Source organism: Stylophora pistillata, chromosome 9, assembly GCF_964205215.1.
Source record: "Stylophora pistillata chromosome 9, jaStyPist1.2, whole genome shotgun sequence".
Taxonomy (NCBI): domain Eukaryota; kingdom Metazoa; phylum Cnidaria; class Anthozoa; order Scleractinia; family Pocilloporidae; genus Stylophora; species Stylophora pistillata.
The window spans coordinates 15,057,300-15,074,549 of record NC_142527.1 but is presented as its reverse complement, the minus strand read 5'-3'; the positions used below and the strand labels follow the sequence as shown (position 1 = coordinate 15,074,549).

General features: G+C 39.0%; 1 protein-coding gene across 4 annotated transcripts in view; it reads left to right on the top strand.

Moving 5' to 3' along the window:
- LOC111324123 (uncharacterized) overlaps positions 1–17,250 on the top strand; it is an 80,129-nt gene that overhangs the window by 37,889 nt on the left and 24,990 nt on the right. For all 4 annotated transcript variants that reach the window (XM_088733221.1, XM_088733222.1, XM_088733224.1 and 1 more), the window contains 31 exons: positions 2,963–3,112; positions 3,680–3,829; positions 4,236–4,358; positions 4,513–4,662; positions 4,945–5,094; positions 5,517–5,639; positions 5,737–5,859; positions 6,150–6,299; positions 6,442–6,591; positions 8,950–9,072; positions 9,296–9,448; positions 9,845–9,997; positions 10,445–10,567; positions 10,752–10,874; positions 11,354–11,503; positions 11,754–11,903; positions 12,112–12,234; positions 12,477–12,629; positions 12,735–12,884; positions 13,376–13,498; positions 13,604–13,753; positions 14,004–14,126; positions 14,216–14,365; positions 14,448–14,570; positions 14,694–14,846; positions 15,176–15,325; positions 15,571–15,693; positions 15,952–16,074; positions 16,423–16,572; positions 16,807–16,956; positions 17,048–17,197. In XM_088733221.1, the coding sequence (XP_088589347.1) occupies positions 2,963–3,112; positions 3,680–3,829; positions 4,236–4,358; positions 4,513–4,662; positions 4,945–5,094; positions 5,517–5,639; positions 5,737–5,859; positions 6,150–6,299; positions 6,442–6,591; positions 8,950–9,072; positions 9,296–9,448; positions 9,845–9,997; positions 10,445–10,567; positions 10,752–10,874; positions 11,354–11,503; positions 11,754–11,903; positions 12,112–12,234; positions 12,477–12,629; positions 12,735–12,884; positions 13,376–13,498; positions 13,604–13,753; positions 14,004–14,126; positions 14,216–14,365; positions 14,448–14,570; positions 14,694–14,846; positions 15,176–15,325; positions 15,571–15,693; positions 15,952–16,074; positions 16,423–16,572; positions 16,807–16,956; positions 17,048–17,197 (4,338 nt within the window). The remainder of the gene's footprint in view (positions 1–2,962; positions 3,113–3,679; positions 3,830–4,235; positions 4,359–4,512; positions 4,663–4,944; positions 5,095–5,516; positions 5,640–5,736; positions 5,860–6,149; positions 6,300–6,441; positions 6,592–8,949; positions 9,073–9,295; positions 9,449–9,844; positions 9,998–10,444; positions 10,568–10,751; positions 10,875–11,353; positions 11,504–11,753; positions 11,904–12,111; positions 12,235–12,476; positions 12,630–12,734; positions 12,885–13,375; positions 13,499–13,603; positions 13,754–14,003; positions 14,127–14,215; positions 14,366–14,447; positions 14,571–14,693; positions 14,847–15,175; positions 15,326–15,570; positions 15,694–15,951; positions 16,075–16,422; positions 16,573–16,806; positions 16,957–17,047; positions 17,198–17,250) is intronic.

Here is a 17,250-nt window from a genome sequence, read left to right as displayed (position 1 = left end):
AAACATACCGTGCTATAAAGTCAATTTAAAAATAGAAATTATAGTTAAAATAATAGGAAGCAGTTAAGAAGACAAAAGGACTGTTTCTCTTGGTTTCGCAAGTAGAACTTGTTTTCATTGGCGGCACTTGGAAATTAGTTCTGATCGTTTGTTTAATGAAGTGGATTTGTCCGCGGTGATAATGAGGAATTTTTCGGCAAGGCAGAGGTTGCATGTTCTTGAATTTCCTTTGTAAGATGCGGCTTTGTGGATTGTCGACCAATGAATGGAGTAGGGCGTATTGGTGCTCTTAAGTTCCCAAATGTATTTGGATAGCTCGGAGCTGTTAGCGTAGGCTTTCTTTTGGAATGAGAGGGAATGCTGCGTATATCTTTGTTTAAAAGAATTTTCTGTTAGGCCGATGTAGTTTTTGCCCGTTTGGTCTTTGTTTGTGGTGACTTTAGCCTTGTAAATTAAGGAGGAAGCGAGGCAGTTGTTCTGCAAGGGACAGGCTTGTTTTACTCTGCAGTTGCACTTGCGGTCTTGGCTGGTGGAGTGGGGGTTCAGGATTTTCTGATTGTGCCTCCTTATGATAGAATCCATGTTGTCCATACAACTGTAGCTGACTTTGGAGGTGTTTTTGTTTAAGATTTTGTGGTATCTGTGAGAGGTGGGGAAGTGCTTCTGAACAAGTGTAAGGAAAGTTTTACCGACGTTAGTTTGGACGTTTTTGGTGAAGGGGGGGGGGTTGAACCAGATTATCTGTCTTCTTCTTTTTTTTGAGCGATCACGGGAACTAGGGGGTGAAGGTGTGGCTGGCTTGAAGTAGGAGAGATGGGTGTTATATCCGCTTGATTTCAGGGCGTCTTCGTATGTGGGCTTGGCTTTGTTGAATACATCTTCGTTGCAGGAGAGGTCACAGATACGCCGGTTAATAGACTGTGGAAGGTGCTTGATGATGGAAGGGGGATGGTTGGATTTAGCATGGACGTAGAGGGGATCGTTATTGGGTTTTCTGTAAGGGCGGTATGTTCCTTTCGTTAGGTTTAGTGAGACGTCGAGGAAGTTGACTGTTTTTAAGTTGGTGTTTATGGAGATTGAAAGGCCGTATTGTTTGAAATGGGCTGATGTTGTTTTCCTAAAGCGGTCCGCCTCCGGGCCTGATGCGTTCTTTAGTAAGGTTAGGCCGTCGTCTCTGTAGAGGCCGATGTTGGTGTTACCTGTTTTTTTGCTGAGGGTGTCGAGGATGAAAAGGCCTACGAGTTCGCATATTTGGGCACCATGGTAGCTCCCCATTGTGACGTCGAACATGTCATTTGTTTTCTTTTTCCAGGCGGTGTGGTGGTTGAAGAGGAGAGATTTACAGAAGTGTGTGATGATTTTGATGTCTTGATCGGTGATCGTGGTGAAGATTTTGGCGTAGTTGATGGCATCCAGGAGGAGGGTTTCCGTGATCGAGGGGTAAAAGTTGTCGATATCGAAGACAGTGAACGAGTGCTTGTGTTTGTCGGGGATGCTGTCGAACCATTTAATGATTCAAGAAAGTTTGCTGACGGATGCGGTTGTCTATATTATCGAGGATGCGCTTGCTTACTTTCCCGAGGTCATTCTTCGAGGGGTTGATCAATCGGCATGTGGGTTTGTTAGAGAAGTTTTCCTTGTGATCTTTTAATGTAATGAATGCTTGTTTAGTTGAGAAGCGTTCTGTTCTATCTTCGATGTTGAGGTCAGTGGCTATTTGTTTAGCTTCTTGGTTGATAGAGTTGAGCACATCGGCATTTGCCTTACGATAAGTCGAAGAGATATTGTTGGCTAAGAGTGTGTCGTGAAGGGGTTTGTCGGGCTCGTAGAAGTTTCTGGTCTTGTCGGCTGGGATGAAGACTTTGGGCGAGTTGCTGATCTTTTTGATGTCTTCGTTTCAGATGGTTCTGGAACTTATCGGAGACTTTCCTGAATTTATGTTATTCACCATGTTTAAGAGCTCGGCTTCGAAGTTGAGCATGTCTTCAATCTGTGGCGGGCATTTTCTAGAATTAAAGCCAAATTTATCGTCGGGATTTGGTTGATCATCAGGGTTGCTGTCGAAGAAAAAGGCCTACTTGCGAAACCAATAGAAACAGTCCTTTTGTCTTCTTAATTGCGTCCTATTATTTTAACTATAATTTCTATTTATAAATTGACTTTGTAGCACGGTATGTTTTCCATCGATGATAAACCGTCTGACGTTCGCAGCGCAAGCTGCGTGAAACTCAGAGTAATGGTGAAACGATCCTCCTGTCATTAATTTATAACCGCTATTAAAACGCTCTGCAACCCACATCGAGCACTTTTTCACAGCTTCGACTTCTCCTAGTCTGTTTATATATATATAGATATATATCTATATATATATCTATATATATATATATATGTATAGAAAGTTTAAAAACATTTCCGAGGATGGACAACTTCTGACGTAAAAAATTCTAAAAACTTTTAATAAAAAACGTTTCGGTCAGAGACCTTCTTCAGTTATTTACAAGTTTTGAAATAAAAAAGAGCATTAAATAGGATCGAAGTGCTAATGATTACGTAATTACAGATAACGACTAATACATATAAGTATGTATTATACATAATTAGTTAAGTTTTGACCCAAACGAAATGCCTTGAACATTCAGCCAGTTCTAACTTGTATAGTATAAGAATAGAGTACAACTTATTCACTTCGTTTTCACTTAACTTTAAATTTAAATAAGTTTCATTCGCAACACCTTGACTCATGGCAACGGGTTACATATGGTGAATCTAGTCGATTCCCCGTACAGTTTTCATAATGAATGTCTCACATTGGTTAGTTGAGTGTAATGCTGCTCACGATTTTTTGGTGAAAGCTATCAGCTGAAGGAATCATGAAACTAGATGCGATAAGTATATTACACAGTTAATATTCTGCTGAAAAGAATTCCCGTAAAAGGTCCACTGTTGATTCCATTTTTTTCAGACGTGGACGAGTGTTCCCTCGAAATTATACCTGCTGATTACATTCATCTTGAGAACAACTGCCATGCTGACGCCACTTGCTTCAACACCAAAGGATCATTTTACTGTACGTGTCATACGGGATACTCTGGACATGGTGTCACATGCGTCGGTAATGACCTTTCAGTATCTTACTGCTAAGTCAAATTGCTTTATTCTATATGCGAACAATGTCCTTCAATGAATCAAAATTATACTTTGAAAACCTAAATGCCTTTAGGCTGAGTTGAAAATCTGTCCTACGAACCAGATTCCGAGTCGAACTCACTTCTTTCTATGAAGTTAAGTTCTGTAGACCTCACACGTCGCAAGTACCTTGCAAATAATGCGGGTAATGAGTTTACAAATTTTTTGTGTGGTTTAGTACGAGAACAGTTAAACCGAATTCATTTTATTTGCTGAAAGTACACCATTTAGTGCAGAATTCTTGAGTTCGTTTGATTGTTTTAATATACATTCGATTGCTTTCCGTTGACACTAAAACATACCTAGACGCTGACACCGAATAGCTTTACGGTTATGTGTGTATCCAAAACTTATCGGCACATTGATTTCTTTTCATTTCAAAAGTAAAATCAGAAAAATACTTATCACTGAAAGACTGAAAACTGAATACGTGGTATCAGCTTTGACAATGTATGGGAAATTGGGTAAGCTTACTTCAATTTGACTTGTTTAGATATTGACGAATGTAACCCGTCTAGTTTGTCTGACGAATACAAACAACTGGCTCATAAATGCCACGGCGATGCCAACTGCACCAACACCAAAGGTTCTTACAACTGTGGATGCCAGGAAGGCTACGGCGGAAACGGTGAAAAGTGCGAGGGTGAGTTACACTTGAATTAAAATTCTCTTCATTGTATAGTTTTACATATAGCAGCTGTTCCTCCCATTTGGCATGTAAATTTTCCTAATAAGCAGGTAGTTTGAGGGAATGTAGTTTCTTTTTCTTTTATCAAAGAAGGAAAGAGCCAATTATCGCAGACAAGCTACTATGAATTGATTAATTGAAAAGGAAAGTTGGCGGCACCTAGCACTCAATGAAGGGTTTAACAATTCTACTAAAACAACCGTAGAACTAAGGATGTCCACTCATTGACAATTCCAGTCATTATTTTGTATTGCAGATTTCCCTTTATGGCTAATTAGTTTTGAATTATGAAAAAAGCACTCAGTCGAGACTGTAATGAAATTCTCCTTTATGTTGCGACGTACATGACATTTACCTTCAGATATCGACGAATGCTCAACTGGAGCGCACAACTGTCACATCGACGCCAACTGCACCAACAGCAAGGGATCTTTCTTGTGCACTTGCCATACAGGATATTCTGGTGATGGTGTCACATGTATTGGTAAGTCAATCTTTTCTCGTGAACAAGCTCCATTATTTCCGTTTGATTTACTTGACAGTGATAGTATTCCCTTATCTATTCAATATCCAACTGTCATAGCATCCTTTAACTCGCCTTCTTAAAACCACTTTCTTCGTTTACTATTTAACTCCAGATATTTCTGAGTGCGAGGACAAAACTCTAGCTCCTCATCACCGAAGCTATGCCCATAATTGTCACGATGACGCCAACTGTACAAACACAAATGGATCATTTTATTGCACATGTCATACGGGATACTCAGGGGATGGTGTTATCTGTTCAGGTAATTCAAGGAATCTGTTAGTGAAGGTGAAACTGTTAAAGGACGAACAAGGCAATATACCCGTATTTTATTAAGGACCGTTTTAAAAGGCGATTATTTTTCTCGTTTTCTTTGACGCTTCAGACGAGTTGCAATTCCGATATCTGAAAAAGAATATTTCTATTTAGTATATATAGTGTATAGCATTGGGAGCGTGCTCCTCAGTGTCGGTGGAAATATCCACAACTAACTACTTCTACCTCGGTGAATAGTTGTTAATTATCATAAACGTTTCCTACCTAGACATCAATGAATGCCACATTAACAATTTGGCTCAAGAACACCTTGAATATTCCCACACCTGCCACACTGATGCCAACTGTACCAACACCAAAGGGTCGTACTACTGCACCTGTCTGAATGGTTATTCTGGTAATGGAGTAACTTGTGTAGGTAGGTAATTCCAGTAAAGGGAAGGCAGCACGCTAGTAGAACTATACATGAGCTACAGTGACTCATGTGGCTTTCATTAACTCTGTAATTTGTCTCAATGTAACTCATGTTAAACATAAATACTATAATTCTAGTATCCTAAGGATAGAAAACTCCTGATCCATACGCTGAATTCGTGGCGAAGAGTTAATAAATGTCTATTTTATTAAAGCTTTTGAAGGAAGCATGAAAGTAAGTATATTAAACTTCCTCTTTTGGTGTTGGGTTTGAACTTGGGTTAATCATTTTAGGACGACTTTCGTTGATGTCTGTACGGTAATTTCTCGAAATAAATGCACTTATTTGTACGGATGATTCTATCACTCATCGGTAACGGTTGCCAGCAGAGCAGTGAATTAAATATGTCTCAACTTCCATTTCAGATATTGAAGAGTGTGCAACAGACATAGATAACTGTCACCTGGATGCAAATTGCACGAATACGAAAGGATCATTTTACTGCGCATGCCATACGGGATACGATGGAGATGGAGTATTCTGTAATGGTAATGTTCCTTTAAAACGTTTAGGAATGTTAACTTTTGAAAATTTACTGCATTTATTGCTATTCAAATTTAAATATATGAATTTGGTATTCATCAGATGTCGAGGAGTGCACTTCAAACATTCATAACTGTCATGCGGACGCTAACTGCACCAACACAAAAGGATCATTTTACTGCACGTGTCAAATAGGATACTCTGGTCACGGAGTCAGTTGTGTTGGTAAGGTATACATTAACCTAAGACCGTACAGTTTGAGGTCACCTCAACCTTCACTAGAGTGAGGAATAAGCTGGACCAACTACACTCCAACTGAAACTGTCACTTTTGCTTTTCGCAGTCTGTTCATTTACTATCTAAGGTTTTATTATGTTTGAAGCTTGAATTATTTTTAATCAATATCTCGTAATACTTTCACCATCTTTAAAACAATGTGAGTCACATCGAGCCTCTCCAACAACATAGTTCCCCTTTTCAAAAAATTTATGTGTGTTGTTTCTGTTATATTCTAGATGTAGATGAGTGTTCTCCTGAACTGATTTCTAATGACTACATCCATCTTAAACACAACTGCCACGCCGACGCCAACTGTTCCAATACGAAAGGATCATTCCTCTGTTCATGTCGGACAGGATATTCTGGGGATGGAGCCACATGTACAGGTATCGCTTCTGATTTTGATATGAAGCTCTGATCGATCCTGAACTGGTTTAGAGAGAGGTGTACTCCGATGACAAACACGTGTTCTATGTAATTTTTGAAAGTTAAGAAAACTAATGATGTTTTTTCCTTTTAATAAAAAAGACATCGATGAGTGCTACCCATTAGGATTGTCATCTGAATACCAAGATTTGGCTCACATTTGTCACGATGATGCCAACTGTACAAACACAAAAGGATCTTACTACTGCACATGTTTGAACGGATACTCTGGATCAGGAGAGAAATGCAAAGGTATTGCTCTCGCAGTTATCAGATTCACTTCTTCAAAGCGTTACACTGGACTGCCACAACTAGATTAATGAGTCAGTCTATAATGACAGTTGTAATCCAACAAACATTTTTGCTCGCACGAAATTAGTCAAAACGCAACACGACGTAACCATATATCCCCCAACCAAAACTGGGGGATATACGAAGACGTTCCTTACGTCCAATACAGAAAACTCGACATTAGATATTTAGATATATCAACAAAGTTGAAGTGGTAAATTGGCCACCGTAACGATTACAAAAGCTGACGTTTCGAGCGTTAGCCCTTCGTCGTAACGATTACAAAAGCTGACGTTTCGAGCGTTAGCCCTTCGTTTCGCTCCGACGAAGGGCTAACGCTCGAAACGTCAGTTTTTGTAATCGTTACGGTGGCCAATTTACCACTTCAACTTTGTTGAAATATCCAAATTATCTCGTTACTCCCACCGACGCAGCCCAAAACAGTTTCTTTCGAAACTATCAGCCTTTATTCATTAGATATTTAATTCAATGAGAAAGCATTGTGCCGTTTTTGCAGAAGAAGTTATCAGATACAATGAATATATGAAGTTCATATATTTTGAACTGCGGTATTAAATACGTATGATGCACGATCCTTCGCAGTAGATAGCGCTATTTATGCAATAGCGAAAATCAGACCTGAAAAAAATCAGGCCTGTAAGGGATTCGAAATACTGACCTCTGCGATACTAGTGCAGCGCTCTACCAATTGAGCTAACAAGCCAACTGGGAGCAGGCCTGCCAATGATTTTTTTTAGGTCTGATTTTCGCTATTGCATAAATAGCGCTATCTACTGCGAAGAATCGTGCATCATACGTATTTAATACCGCAGTTCAAAATATATGAACTTCATATATTCATTGTATCTGATTTATCATCACGGGTTTATTACGAATCAACTTAACGGCCTGCTCCCAGTTGGTTTGTTGGCTCAATTGGTAGAGCGCTGCACTAGTATCGCAGAGGTCAGTGGTTCGAATCCAGTACAGGCCTGATTTTTTTCAGGTGTGATTTTCGCTATTGTATAAATAGCGCTATCTACTGCGAAGGATCGTGCATCATACGTAGAAGAAGTTATGTATGTTTTTTTTTGTTCATAAAGTCGTATCAGATAACACTAAAAAAATAACATTCTGCTTCGTAAACAGTAAGCTGTTTGTAAAATATTTTTCTCATGCTTTGAACATGTTGAAAAATATTTAAAGGATAATGAACATAATAGCTTATATTTGGCGCGGGACATGCTCGTATATTTGTCCTTAAACATAATCTGTTCCTCGAACCTCACAGTTTTCCGCGAGCTTTGCCCTCGGAAAACTCTTCTCATTTCAGAACAGATAATGTCCGCGGATAAATATCCGTGTTTATTATATAGATACTGATGAAATATCAGGATTTTTTCCTTTTACTAAAAATTCATATCTTCATCGCGCGCACTGACGATACTATTTTTATCATACATGTGTGAGGATACTGCTGTCTCCATGGTTACTAACATGCCGTTATAGAATTTTCTCTTCTTCATTAGAATTTTGACTTTTCGCCTTGTTGTCATGTTCTTTTATTTGGCCTTTTTTGTGCCCTCACCTTTACGGGCTGAATACTTTTATGTAGCCAATGAGGTGACAGTATTTTTTATAAACTTATTTTGTATACTATTTATATGGTTCTGTTTATTACAATTAAAGCGGCTATGAGCTGTTCCCATAGCCATTTTGATCCATATGCATATGGTATCTGTGTTTCATTACCCAGTAAACAGAGCTCAACAACGCAGTACCCCAGGTTTATACTAATATAATCGAGGGAAAGACATAAAGTTGTGTGTTATGTGGAAATTTCATCAGTATCTATAAAATAAACAGAACATCACATGACCGCGTGGGGATACGAATTTTTTTGAGAGGTACTTACAGTACTTGACTGAAGATAAAATTCATAACCCTGCGCGGTCATGTAATAACCTCTGTATATTTTCCCGCCAAATGAAGGCTACTGTTTTATATTTATCAAAAACGAAGTATTCCCATGTAAGAACAAAATGTCAAACATACACGAAAGAAATCGATACCAGGTAGGGACCCCAATACCTGGAACTATTCAACAATTCGCCCGTGCATCAGTCTTTAGAGTACGAAGGACGTGCAGCAGAGAGCAACCCTAGCCTCATGAGTGCATCCACACTTGTCATTGCGTTCACACACGTCATCGGCTTGCAAAGTGGGAAGCACGCACATGCAATTGAATTTTATTACATGAATTTTCTAGCTTTGCTTTTCAGACATAGCTAGATGCGATACCAATTTTCTCTGTCTTAGATATTGATGAATGTGCTTCGGAAACGCATAACTGTCACGCGGATGCAAACTGCACCAATACCAAAGGATCATTTTACTGCACATGTCATACGGGATACTCTGGAAACGGAGTCACCTGTGTGGGTATGTAAGAACATCAGTGGCCTTTTCAGAGATATTTGCATAAAACAATGTGACTTGATTTTCGACTATTTTCTTGAAGAGTTCTGAAAAGAAGAATAGTCGCATTGTTACTTCAAGAACACTATCTATGCCAATAATTTTATCTTTCACTTGGGGTGTACCCCATAATGTCCACTGAGATAATCGCGCAGTTTTTATGGTGTATTTACTTCTTCCATCACAGATATTAGCGAGTGTCAGACCGACAGGCTTGCATCTTATCACATCACCCAGTATGCCCATAATTGTCACGATGACGCAAACTGCACAAATACCAAAGGTTCGTTTTTCTGCACCTGCTATCACGGCTACTCGGGAGACGGTGAAATTTGTGCAGGTATGTGACTGATGCGCAATGCTTCCTCGCGAATTGTCTCGCTGCTTAAAGCAGGGGAGGTATATTGTGTACAGGAAGGATAGTTGATGGGCGAGCGAAACAATACGGGAAGGGTTTGATTTCCTTAAGGTTAATCTGAAAAAATTCCCGTTCGGCAAACTGTCTGCAGTTGCCTAAAGAGACGATGATGTAGCTTTACTTATTGACTAGCTGGTTGGTTCATAACTGACTGACTGACTGGCCGACTATGAGAGCAACCGAATGAGTAACTACGGAAGGGCCAATTTATTGAGTAGGACACTCTTAAGCGAGCATATATTAAGTAGAACATATATTTGTGGTTCTTCCCGTACTGAAAAGTTACTTCTCTGACTTGATATTGGGAATTTTACTTAGATATCGACGAATGTCATGTGAACGGTTTGGCTCTGAAACATGTGGACGAATTTTCCCACAACTGTCATGCTGATGCCAACTGTACCAATACGAAAGGATCATTCTACTGCACGTGCCTTAATGGGTATTCTGGAGATGGAGTCACGTGTTTAGGTAATTTTTAGCTCACCCAGAGGACTTCCTTTGCCGTTTTAAGTTAACAAAACTCCTGATCCATTTTATTAGCTTATTTATTGGTACAGTGTATTTGTCGCTTATAGCAGCTTTACGTACTAACCACTTTCCCAATTTTGAATGTCGCAGTTCTAGCAATTCCCACTCTTTCACCTTTTCGACTGGTTTTCAGACGTCCTAGTTCTGAACGTGGCCCACAGCAATCAATTTTCGAACTCAAAACTAGAACACATTTGCGTATTACAAAAAATGGAAAATCACAGAGATGCAAATACAAATTAAAGGTTTTTCGGAATCTGAAAACCGGTCACCTCGTACTTGTTGCGTTATATTAAATAACTTTTAATATTACAAAATCTTTACTGCATTACAATAAACCATTTAAAAGAAGAAGTAATAGGGAAAGATAAAAAATCGTCTTTTCAGATATTGAAGAATGTGTCACAGACACCGACAACTGCCATGATGATGCCAATTGTACAAATACTAAAGGGTCCTTCTTCTGTACTTGTCTCCATGGGTACTCTGGTGATGGTGCCATATGTAAAGGTAGGCTAAACGTCGACTAAGAATTTATCATTCTATCATTTTTGCGAGTTTTGCAAAGGCACCATGAATCAAGCACTACCTTGTGACTTAAGCGATAAGATAAAACAGACAATGAGAAATACAGTGGTATTTCAATGTTACCAAACTGAACCAACACAGTGCTTTAACCTTTGGCTTTTATTAGATATTGAAGAATGCTCATCGAATATTCATAACTGCCATGCTGATGCCAACTGTACAAACACCAAAGGATCCTTCCACTGCACTTGCCATACGGGATATTCCGGAGAGGGAGTCAGCTGTGTTGGTAACAAAAGACATTTTTCAGTGCATCTTTCTTGAATGGATTCATTTGTCTTACTCATAAATCAATCTTGAAGTGAAAAATGACTGAAAGGAGCTTTTGCCATTGTCTGGATACTAAGTGGAAGTCCTTATAACTACTTGTATCCCCTTCCCTCACCTCTTAATGGAGCGACTTTTAACTTCACCGTAATACAACCTTAAGCCATTTTTATCACGACATTTAACATTTGTTCGAGGACATCAGCTGTTTTGATAAGATAACAATTTTCTGAAAGCGAAAGTCAAAGAAGAGAGTGAGCTTCGAAGGCTGTGCATGTTGGGTACACAGAAAAACGCGCGAACTTATTTAAAGCCTATTTCAAATTAAGGAATGTGACAAGTTTCATCTGGGTCATCCACGGTCACGTGAAATATGAGATGTGGTATGAGTTAGCTTATTGATATTGGAAAATTATCAAATCGTGGACTCTGTTTTTTCAGATGTGGACGAGTGTTTCCCCGATCAGATATCTGATGATTATCGTCACCTTGAGAACAACTGCCATGCTGACGCCAATTGTTCTAATACTAAGGGCTCCTTCTTTTGCACCTGTCATATCGGTTATTCTGGTGATGGAGTCACGTGTGTTGGTAGGTTTTTAAGGTGGTTGGGCTGATCTTTAGAGAGGAATGTTCAGCAGAAGTAGCCGAGGTATAAATGAGTGAAAAATCATAAATTCTAGTTGCTTTTTCTCAAATTGGTCATAAGTATCAAAATCCAAAATAGCCGGTAAACACGTTTATGGATAGGAACCCGCAGTGCAAGCATTGGCCATCCTTTTTTGTTCAAACTTGTAGAAAAATTATTGACTCGTTAAACTTGATTACTTTTCATTTCCAGATATTGATGAATGTAATCCATTTGCGTTGTCTTCAAAGTACCATGACCTTGCACACATCTGCCACAGTGATTCTAACTGTTCAAACACAAAAGGATCGTACTACTGCACATGCCTGACTGGATACTCTGGAGACGGTATCTCTTGTGAGGGTAAGTAATTAATCTGGCCTGAAAATTTCCCTATAATTTAGAGAAGCTATCTCGGCATGTTGTGACTCAACTAGAGCAGGGACTGCTTTGCGTTCCTAGCTACTGGCGAATTTTGTTTGTTCTCTTCTCTTTGTTTACTGCAACCTACACCGGTGTTTTCTCCCTGTCACTTAAGGAAAGGATATATTAACCTTTCTCTTTGATGTAGATATTGACGAGTGCGTCACTGGAACACACAAATGTCATTCTGATGCCAACTGCACCAACACCAAGGGATCATTTTATTGCACATGTCTAAAGGGATACTCTGGAGATGGAGTGCTGTGTGAAGGTATCAAATTTGTCTTCTTACCACTACCATTAAAGTAAGCTGTGAGATCGTCAAGTAGTGGCATACCTAAATTTCAACATGCCCTCCACTATCACAAACAAATATGTAAGAACGTTTAAGAAGGTATTGCATGCTTTTACTTTGGTGTTCTTCGTGTAAGACATGAAAACTAACTAGAAGTTAAATAGGCCTGGTCAGTTGTGTTCGTGATATAGATTTCACTAACATCTACTTTTTCATAGATATCAGTGAATGTCGTGTGAATAGCTTGGGTCAACAACACGTGCAGGAGTATTCCCACAACTGTCATGCTGAAGCTAATTGTACCAACACCAAAGGATCTTTCTACTGCACTTGTCATCATGGATATTCCGGGGATGGAGTCACATGCCAAGGTATGAATTTTTCATTGGATGTCACCATTCGCATTTCTTCTTCCAGTGCGAGTTGTTTATTTATTATACACTTAAATTATTTCCCCTATGTTTTTCGTCTTTTAGATGTCAATGAATGCTTTCCTAGTCAGATATCTGAGGAGTATGGTCATCTCACCCATAACTGCCATACCGATGCTAACTGCAGCAACACAAAGGGATCCTTCCACTGCACCTGTGTTGATGGGTTTTCTGGTAATGGAGTTAATTGTTTCGGTGAGTTCTGAAGGTGGAAAAAGATGATCTAAATAATATATAATAATATGCTCTTCTAGACAATAAAGCTACCTCATTAGCTACCTCATCAAATCTCACCTAACTCCTGATCCACTTATCTTATTAAACTTAGAAGTTTCATACGCTCAATTAATCCTGAGTTCGTCGCTCTTGACGTTTGCTTTGGTCAACTCTTCTAGTATAAGCTTCATTTTTCTACTGATAGTGGCTATATTCATATTTGGTAAATATCTAATTAACAATGTCTTTTCAGTACCAAATCCAGGGCAAGTCATCCCGAGGCATAGTTTAACTTTTAAAATTACTGAGGTTCTCTCCATTGGCAGAAAACAACTGAAAAGTTGCCCCTCAAAAATTATAGCTAAAAACATGTAAGACATGACTTGCATTTTCCTTACATCCAACTTAAAAATGAGTCCGTAGAATGGACCACACACAGCTGTTTAAGAGATTATTTGTCATTGCAAAAGATATTGAGGAATGTACTACAGACACGGACAACTGTCACGCTGACGCCAATTGCACCAACACCAAAGGATCGTTCTACTGTACCTGTCATCGTGGGTATTCTGGAGACGGTGTCATGTGTGATGGTGTGTATAACTCAATTGATAAAATGATGATTTTATTTGTTAGTTGATGTAATACATGAGCCTCAGGATAAGCGCTGCTAATATTTGATTGCACCCTTTCTGCAGATATCGATGAGTGTTCACCTGGTCAGATTTCTCAAGAATACAGACATTTCGCACACAATTGTCACTCTGATGCAAACTGCTCCAATACCAAAGGATCGTTCTACTGCACATGTCACACAGGGTATTCTGGAGACGGAGTAACATGCGTTGGTAAATTTATACTTATTGATTCTAACACTTTATCAATAGATAATAAGGCTGCCTCTGATGTCAATTTTATACCCCCTGGCTTGCCTCAATTTCCTTTTAGGCTTTAGCCTGTGTTCTTTGGACCATTTTTCGGTCAATGGCCTCTAGGTCTTGCAGTTTACATTTCAAATTTGAAACTTCGATTGGTTAGAGGGAAGAGAAGAAGAAAAGAAGCCACCTCTGTCTCAAAAAATGTATCTTATTATTCCAGACATACAGGAATGTGCTATACAAACAGACAACTGCCACGATGATGCAAATTGCTCCAATACCAAAGGATCATTTTATTGCACGTGTCACTTAGGATATTCTGGAGATGGTGTCACCTGTAATGGTACGTGAATGATGTTGAAGATCGTTTTTCATAGATACGTTTAAAAAAGTGACAGTCTTACTCTCTTTATCACACACACGCACACACAGACATCGATGAATGCGACCCATCTGGATTGTCATCTGATTATCAACATCTGGCAAACAAGTGTCATGGTGATGCTAACTGCACAAACACCAAAGGCTCATACAACTGTGGCTGTCAAGATGGTTACTATGGAAGTGGAAAAGACTGCAAAGGTAATACTGGTATATTAGCTTTGATTATAGGTTATGTGTAAAACTGAAACACTATATTAAAGTGACCACATTTGATTTTCAGATATTGATGAATGCACGTCTGGCACACACAATTGTCATGCAGACGCCAACTGCACCAACACCAAAGGATCATTTTATTGCTCTTGTCATACAGGATATTCAGGAAATGGAGTTACTTGCGTTGGTAAGTAGGATCTTGACTAAATGAGGTAATTGAATATCAGTGGTTTGATTATGTTATGTTAAGAGAGAAAAGTGTAATCCTCGAAGGCCTTATTTATTGTTCATGATTTTGTTCTTTATTAAGATATCAGTGAGTGTCAACTGGAAACCTTATCAGGCAGTCATGTCCAGCAGTATTCTCACGACTGCCATGATGATGCTAATTGCACTAATACTAAAGGATCGTTCTACTGCACCTGTCACCATGGTTACTCTGGAGATGGAGTCATTTGTGTCGGTAACTGCACACCCTCGGTTTTTTTTTGCCAACGTGAATTAATGATTTCTGAATTTGTTCAAGTGAAATTTATGAGGCGAAAGAGGAAAGGACGGGAAAGTTGCCATAAGTATTTCTTAAACTCCTCTGAAAGCAATCAAAAGAAAAATTTGCAGTCACTTCGGTTTCAGTTTTCCAGCTGTATTCACACTTCTAACTTCCAGATAAGTTCTGACATGTAAAAAAGTACGAAACAGACTAGCCACCCTCAATCCATGGGGAACATTATTTATGCAACCTTTTACATCAGTTGTATTTGACAAAAAGCTTCCTTGTTTCTCTCATTCCAGATATAAATGAATGTTATCCATTGCGACTATCATCTCAATATGAGGATTTTGCACACAATTGCCATGACGCTTCCAACTGCACCAACACCAAAGGGTCCTTCTACTGCACTTGTCATACGGGATATTTAGGGAATGGCGTCTCCTGCGTTGGTATGTAAATACAACGATCAAATGTTAACCGTTAATCAATAATCCACTAGTAATCCATGTCATGATTCATGCATTCCTGATCTAACAACTTCTTTGCGATTAACTCCTGATCTATAACCCTTTGATAGTTCAACTGTTCATTTTGATTGAGTTACGAGTTGATTTATAATCTTTACTAGTTTATTCTAAGGTGCATTTCCAAATGCCCCTTTGGGTCCTCCTTTGTTAACTTTGTTTTATTGCAGACATTGAAGAGTGTTACACAGATACAGACAACTGTCATGCTGATGCCAACTGTACGAACACCAAAGGTTCATTCTACTGCACATGCCATGTAGGGTACTCAGGGGATGGAGTAATTTGCTCAGGTATCTTAATTTCGCTTTGGAAGGTGTGTTATTGTTTGTAATCACAAACTCTTTGAAATACTGTGGGAACGACCCTTCTCATTACTAAACTTGAAACATAAAATTGCTCTGCGTTATTCAGTGGGTTTTTTTTTAATTTGGGCAATCACGCGAAAGAAGATTGCCATCAAATGTAACCACATTTAGAGCTTCAGTAATGTGTAAAATTTTAAAGATGTTTTGTTGTAAAATTTTAAAGATGTTTTGTTAATATTATAGATCTGAACGAGTGCGTAATTGGGACCGATAACTGTCATGCCGATTCAAACTGTTCGAACACCAAGGGTTCCTTCTACTGCGCATGTCTGACTGGCTACTCAGGAGATGGGGTCAGTTGTGTTGGTATGTATGGAGATGTTTGTTCTATAAATCACGATAGCCTTGAAAAAGAATAGCTATGACCTTAAGAGACTTCCCAATCCATACCGCTGCTTCGAATACTTTTACTTATTTTATTAGCATCTTTTGTGTCCTTTAAGACTTGAAAATACAAAAGAAATTAAGGGTACGCTTACATAACGAGACTTACGAAAAGAAAGCTTATTTTGTTTTGTGTTGTATCAGTACCCTCAATGATAAATATAAAAAAAGCCTTAATCAAACAGATATCTTTCTGATATTCCGAGCATATAAATTCTCTTAGCATGTATAATCCGAATTTGGAAGTTCTTCTTACAATATCTTTTTCAGACATAGACGAATGCTCTCCTGGTAGTATTTCTGATCAATATAAAGGTCTTGCGCACAACTGCCATATCGATGCCAATTGCTCCAACACGAAGGGATCGTTCTACTGTACATGTCATAACGGATACTCTGGAAATGGAGTTATTTGTCAAGGTAACTAAAGAACACCTCCTCCTTCGGGAGGCGACATCCAAACAATTTTTCATTCATGCTCATAGAAAATCAGGCAGACACACAAAGCTGAATTCATTCGAAGACTACGCCCGTATGCTGAAACCTGCTGTTTTTGTTTCCTTAGCTTCGGAAAAATACATTGACCTCGATGGGATAATTGGCAGTGGATTTAGTCTGTCATTTGAGAAACTTACGTTTGTACTTTTTCTACAGACGTAAACGAGTGTTCTCCCTCGAGTCTGTCATCTGAACATCAACATTTGGAAAACATTTGTCATGACGATGCAAACTGTACCAATACCAAGGGATCGTACTACTGTACCTGTTTAGTGGGGTATTCAGGAGACGGAGTCACATGCCAAGGTGAGATATTCCTCTTTCTTTTGGCGATGGCAACTTCATTATGACCAGGTTTGCTGAATTTTAACGCCTTGGTGTTCTTTTCTATCGACAGATACTGATGAATGTTTCCCTGACAGTATTCCAGATAGATATAAACATCTTGCTCACAATTGTCATCCGAATGCAAATTGCACCAACACCGAGGGCTCATTTTATTGCACATGCAAGACTGGTTTCTCTGGTGATGGGGTCACGTGTAAAGGTAAGTTGGTGAACATGCACACCTCTCAAACATCGCTTCTTTTAAAGCTTATG